This window comes from Dendrobates tinctorius, unplaced genomic scaffold (assembly GCF_039654945.1).
Source record: "Dendrobates tinctorius isolate UK_male_01 unplaced genomic scaffold, ASM3965494v1 ptg000086l, whole genome shotgun sequence".
In the NCBI taxonomy this organism is placed as follows: domain Eukaryota; kingdom Metazoa; phylum Chordata; class Amphibia; order Anura; family Dendrobatidae; genus Dendrobates; species Dendrobates tinctorius.
In genome coordinates, this window is record NW_027361754.1 from 37,025,708 (window position 1) to 37,031,996 (window position 6,289).

The window sequence follows — 6,289 nt, forward strand, 5'->3', positions numbered from 1 at the left end:
TCCAGCTTGTTGATGTCTTTTTTAAAATGTGGTGCCCAAAACTGGACACAATATTCCAGATGAGGTCTGACCAAAGAGGAGTAGAGGGAAATAATGACTTCACGTAATCAAGACTGTATGCTTCTGTTAATACATCCTAGAATTGCATTTGCCTTTTTTGCTGCTGCATCACACTGTTGACTCATATTCAGTCTGTGATCTATTAGTATACCCAAGTCTTTTTCACATGTGCTGTCACTTAGCCCTATTCCTCCCATTCTATATATGCTTTTTTCATTTTTATTGCCCAGATGTAGTACTTTGCATTTCTCCCTGTTAATGTAATGTTTTCGGACTTTTATGCTAGATCCGTTATCTTCGCTTTTAGTGTGTCGGCCATCTTGTTTCCTGGACTGTGCATTGACTTTTGCCCTCAACCAATATGGAGTCCTCAGCTTGTCGTTGGCCATCTTGTTTCCTGGCATGTGCAGTGACTTTGCCCTCAAATAACATGGAGTACTCAGCTATGATGTCCCTGCCCTGTTTCCTGCCAATTGTCCTTTTAATCAGCTCCAGCTGATTCACCTGTGCTCCTGAATCAGCTCTATTCCCAGTTTGTGACTTGGTCTGTGAAGCCTGGATCGCCTCTGCTTGGAACCATTTGTGGACACAGAACCCTTCTGCTTGCCAGCTACTTCTGACAGGGAAGTAATAGACTCTGAATATCGTTGGTTGTTTGCCTAACTCTGCAACTATCCTGCTACTGCACTACTTGTATGGAGTAATACAAGAAATGCTTAAGAAGCTTATGTCTCATGTGTCTTATTATACCCATGCGTTAGACTCTAGATAGACTGTATACCATATGACAGATTCAGGAGCCATGATAGAGTCTGCTGGGTCTGAGACACCGCTGCAACCTGTATAGAGATTTATTTTTTATTTTTTTATTTTTTTTTTTTTTGGATCTTTGCCGTTGGGGAGCCGCTGCAGGCTGTGGATCCAAGATATCGATATACGTGATAGTGGTTGTGGCTTCTCACAACCTTTCCAGGTGAGCACATTCCCTTCTTTTAAGTCAGGAGTGTTACCACAGGTAAACACTATTGTGCTCCTTTTCTTTCTTTCCAGCCTCTCTGCCATACATCTTCGGGGAATATGGAGGACTCTGTTAAACATCTGTGCGAAGTAACCAATTCAATCCTTGCCGATCTACAGGCAGTAAAGGACAGCTTTGCAAGTCTGCGGGATCGGAGTGATAATAATCTACAGGTGTTCGGACAAACCACTCAGGACTTACGAACCCGGATTGAGGTTCTGGAGCGACAAGTCCAAACCCAAACTTCCACCCCGGCAATGGGAATCCCCAAGCTACCACCATTCCGCTTTGGCGGTGAACGGGAAAGATTCAGAGGATTCATTAATCAATGCAAACTGTTCTTTGCGGCTCATGCGCCTCAGTTCCTTACTGAGCGATCTAAAGTATTAACAATAATTATGCTACTCTCCAACAAAGCTCTCGCATGGGCAAACCCTCTAATTGAGACTGACGACGACTGTCTAAATAACCTTGATGCTTTCATTTCAGCTATGGGGAAGGCATTCGATGATCCGAACCGCGGTGCTACAGCGGAATCAGCTATGTTGACTTTAAGCCAAGGTAAGCGCTCAGTAGCAGAATATGCTCTGGATTTCCGGAGATGGGCCCTCGACACCACTTGGGATAGCTCCGCTAAAAGATCGGTTTTTCGGAGAGGATTATCCTCTGTAATTAAGGACGAACTTGCTCGTGTCGACCCACCTACAGCATTAGGAGATTTTATCAACTACTGTATTCGGATCGATGCTCGGCTTACTGAACGCAGACAGGAGAGGTGGTCGGAGCTAAGGCACTCTAATCATTTATTCTCTCCCTCTCCAGCCAAGGAGTCCTTGAGCAGGATTATACGAGAACCAAAACCCGAGCCTATGCAGGTGGACTCTTTACAGAGACGGGTCAGTGATGCACGTAAGGAACAACGACTAAAGGAAAATCTGTGTTTCTATTGCGGTAAGTCAGGACATTTCATCATCAACTGCCCCAGTCGTTCTCGTAAGACAACTGCAGCCATCATACACTGCGAGTGCTGTGAGAGGGGTTCTGTCAGGTCCGCACTACAGACCCCAGAGGTAGTAGAAGATACAGACATTGATTACTCGGACTTGAACTCCGTTATCTCTGAGCCCGATGCAGGTGTTACTGCAGCAGTTTTTCCGGTCCTCTCAGCGGTTTCCCAGCTGAGCTGCAAGAACAACAATTCTCATTGCTTCATTCCCCTCAAACTCAGGGTTCACTCCGTTTGGGTATCTACCTCCGCTATGATTGATTCAGGGGCAAGCGGCAATTTTATGGACATCTCCTTTGCCCAGAGACATAACGTACATTCAGTAAAGAAGGCTACTCCTGTACAGATGGAGACCGTGGATGGCTCACTGTTAAACTCGGGACCAGTGGACCATGAGACGGAACCCCTGAAGGTCCTCATGGGTAATGACCATCAAGAGAGTCTGTCCTTTATGCTCATCTCTTCTCCTCATTTCCCTATTATTCTAGGACTGCCTTGGCTGCAGGCTCAGAATCCTACGATTAATTGGGAGACTAAAGAACTGCACTTTCCGAAGACACAGATAAGTCCAGAAGCTTCAGTCTGCTCCATCCCTAAGGGACCACCATCAGTCTCAGAGCTACCAGCAATATACCGTGAGTATGCTGATGTGTGCGACAAAAAGAACGCAGACCTACTACCCCCTCACCGTCCATATGACTGTCCAATAGACCTATTACCAGGTGCAGGGATACCGTTTGGCAAGATTTACCCTTTGGCAGGGCCAGAGCTAAAGGCGCTAAAGGACTATATAGATGAACAGCTAGCCAAGGGCTTCATACGCCATTCTTCATCTCCCGCTGGTGCACCAATCTTCTTTGTGAAGAAGAAAGACGGATCTCTTAGGCCCTGCATAGATTATCGGGAGCTCAATAAGATTACGATCAGAAACCGTTACCCACTACCTTTGATTCCGGAATTATTGGAGAGAGTACGGCATGCAAAGCTCTTTACTAAGTTGGATCTCCGTGGGGCCTATAACTTGGTCCGCATTAGACCTGGGGATGAATGGAAGACTGCTTTCAGGTCACGCTACGGACACTTTGAATACCTGGTAATGCCATTCGGTTTATGTAATGCCCCAGCAACTTTCCAACATTTGGTGAATGACATTTTTAGAGATCTCCTGGATACATTCATTGTAATTTATTTGGATGATATCTTGATTTTTTCTAACTCCACAGAGGAACATCACAGACATGTGAAGATGGTCTTAGAACGCCTTCGACAAAACCATCTGTATATCAAACTAGAAAAGTGCGAATTCCATCGGACGAAGATCCAATTTCTGGGGTATGTAATGACGTCACGAGGAATTAGTATGGATGAGAGTAAGATTCAAGCCATTAAGGACTGGCCGGTCCCCAAGAATGTAAAGGAGGTCCAGCGCTTTATAGGGTTTGCTAATTTTTATAGGCGTTTTATCAGGAACTTTTCTGAGGTAGTGTCTCCCATCACACGGCTTACCCGCAAGAACTCTGCTTTTACCTGGACCCCCCAGGCTCAAGAAGCATTTTCCCGCCTGAAACAGAAATTCACCACGGCACCTATTCTGGTGCATCCTAACCCTGAACGTGCCTTCATAATAGAGGTGGATGCCTCAGACAGTGCCATTGGAGCTATCCTCTCCCAGAGGACAGGCGAGAAAGAAGTCTTACATCCCTGTGCTTTCTTTTCTCGGCGGTTGTCTCCTGCAGAGCGAAACTATGACGTGGGTAATAGAGAATTGTTGGCCATCATCGCAGCCTTCAAAGAATGGAGACACCACCTTCAGGGAGCTGCACAGCAGATAATCGTCTTGACTGACCACCGCAATCTCGAGTTTATCAGATCGGCTAAGTGTTTGACTCCTCGCCAGGCTCGTTGGAGTCTTTTCTTAAACCAATTCAGTTTTGTTATCTCTTATAGACCAGGATCGCGTAATGGAAAGGCCGATGCGTTGTCTAGACTCTACTCAGATGAAACTATCCCACTCACGTTTCATAAGACTGTTATCTCTGATTCCAGGTTCCTGGGGGTGATCCATAATCAAGACTTGCTTAACGATATCAAGGAAGCATACCATACGGATCCCTGGTTGGCACAACCATCTTGTGAAGTAAGTCTTGTATATAAGAATGGTGTGTGGATTCAGGGGCAACGCCTGTATATTCCTGAAGCGGCCAGAGGGAAAGTACTGCAACTCGTCCACGATTCTAAAATAGCGGGGCATAGAGGAGTTCTGAAGACTCAAGAATTCCTGTCTCGCTTCTTTTGGTGGCCCACGTACAGAAGAGACGTTCTGGATTATGTCACTTCTTGTGAAGTCTGTGCTAGATGCAAGACTCCACGTTCGTCGCCTACAGGTCTTTTACAACCCCTACCCATTCCCACCCGTCCATGGGGATCCATATCAATGGACTTCATTGTGGAGCTGCCAACCTCTCAAGGGAAGAACACAGTTCTAGTGGTGGTGGATCGGTTAACAAAGGCAGCCCATTTTATTCCGTGTGTGGGTTTACCCACTGCGAAACACACATCGGACTTGATCATCCAAAATGTGTTTCGTCTGCATGGCGTACCGGATGAGGTTGTATCTGATCGAGGGGTGCAATTCACTTCAAAGTTTTGGCAGCACTTCTGTGCTGCGTTAAACATCAAAGTTAATCTATCTTCTGCCTTTCATCCGCAGACAAATGGACAGACTGAGCGGACTAACCAGACCTTAGAACAGTATCTCCGCTGTTTTATCTGCCACCTACAAGATGACTGGGTGGATTTGCTCCCACTGGCTGAATTCTCTTACAACAATTCGCAGAGCGCTTCCACTAAGCTGTCACCCTTTTATGCCAATTTGGGTTATCATCCTAACATCCTTCCTCGATTTCCCATAGACACACCTCTCCCAGCTGTAGCCGACAGAATCACATCTCTACAACAGAACCTTGATCTACTTAAGAGGAATCTGGAATCCGCTCAGGACAGGTATAAAAAATCGGCAGATAGGTTTCGTAAACCTGCACCAACCTTCAAGGTAGGAGATTTGGTTTGGCTGTCAACTAAGAACCTTAAGATGAGAGTACCATCATCCAAATTGGGTCATAAGTACATCGGGCCTTATAAGATTACTAAGCTTGTCAGTAACGTTGCCTGTCGCCTTCAACTGCCGAGATCTATGAGGATTCACCCTGTGTTTCATGTTTCTCTACTGAAGGCTGCAACTCCCAATTCTTTCCCTGGTCGTTGTTCTTCTTCCCCTCCTGCTCCGGTCCTCATCGATGGCCAGGAGGAGTTTGTCGTGGAAAGGATCCTGGACTCCAGGTTGCGTAGAGACGGGGTGCAATACCTGGTACAGTGGCAAGGCTATTCTTCTGAGGACAACTCGTGGGAACCAGCCTCCAATCTCCATGCGCCTCGTTTACTCCGCCAGTTCCATCAGAGGTACCCGGGAAAGCCTGGACTGGGGCCATCCGGAGGCTGTCCTTAAGGGGGGAGTAATGTAATGTTTTCGGACTTTTATGCTAGATCCGTTATCTTCGCTTTTAGTGTGTCGGCCATCTTGTTTCCTGGACTGTGCATTGACTTTTGCCCTCAACCAATATGGAGTCCTCAGCTTGTCGTTGGCCATCTTGTTTCCTGGCATGTGCAGTGACTTTGCCCTCAAATAACATGGAGTACTCAGCTATGATGTCCCTGCCCTGTTTCCTGCCAATTGTCCTTTTAATCAGCTCCAGCTGATTCACCTGTGCTCCTGAATCAGCTCTATTCCCAGTTTGTGACTTGGTCTGTGAAGCCTGGATCTCCTCTGCTTGGAACCATTTGTGGACACAGAACCCTTCTGCTTGCCAGCTACTTCTGACAGGGAAGTAATAGACTCTGAATATCGTTGGTTGTTTGCCTAACTCTGCAACTATCCTGCTACTGCACTACTTGTATGGAGTAATACAAGAAATGCTTAAGAAGCTTATGTCTCATGTGTCTTATTATACCCATGCGTTAGACTCTAGATAGACTGTATACCATATGACAGTTAAAAACCATTCTGTGTTAGTTGCTGCTCACTTCTCCAGTTTATTTAAATCTTTTTGAATCCTCTCTCTCTCTTCTCTAGTATTAGCTATCCCTCCTAGCTTTGTGTCATCAGCAAATTTAATCAAAAAAAAAAACACAAAAATTGAGCTTGGTTT

General features: G+C 45.9%; 1 protein-coding gene across 2 annotated transcripts; it reads left to right on the forward strand.

The window, feature by feature from the left end:
* Positions 1 to 329: 329 nt before the first annotated feature.
* Positions 330 to 6,064, forward strand: LOC141097840 (uncharacterized). Of its 2 annotated transcripts, XM_073585305.1 has the most exons (4): positions 330 to 1,639; positions 1,901 to 2,719; positions 3,308 to 3,416; positions 4,131 to 6,064. In XM_073585305.1, exons 1-4 carry the CDS (start codon positions 1,138 to 1,140, stop codon positions 5,587 to 5,589), a joined length of 2,889 nt encoding a protein of 962 aa, XP_073441406.1. In that variant the 5' UTR covers positions 330 to 1,137; the 3' UTR covers positions 5,590 to 6,064. The 2 variants fall into 2 exon arrangements, with proteins under 2 accessions (XP_073441406.1, XP_073441405.1); XM_073585304.1 differs by having other exon boundaries at positions 330 to 2,719.
* Positions 6,065 to 6,289: the final 225 nt, after the last annotated feature.

Bases quoted from the DNA above. Each gene is read 5' to 3' on its own strand.
- LOC141097840 (XM_073585304.1), top strand. From the start codon at position 1,138: ATGGAGGACTCTGTTAAACATCTGTGCGAAGTAACCAATTCAATCCTT. The intron at 2,720-3,307 runs GTGAGTATGCTG...CTAACTCCACAG, and splicing joins AGAGCTACCAGCAATATACC to AGGAACATCACAGACATGTG. The intron at 3,417-4,130 runs GTATGTAATGAC...CTCTGATTCCAG, and splicing joins ACGAAGATCCAATTTCTGGG to GTTCCTGGGGGTGATCCATA.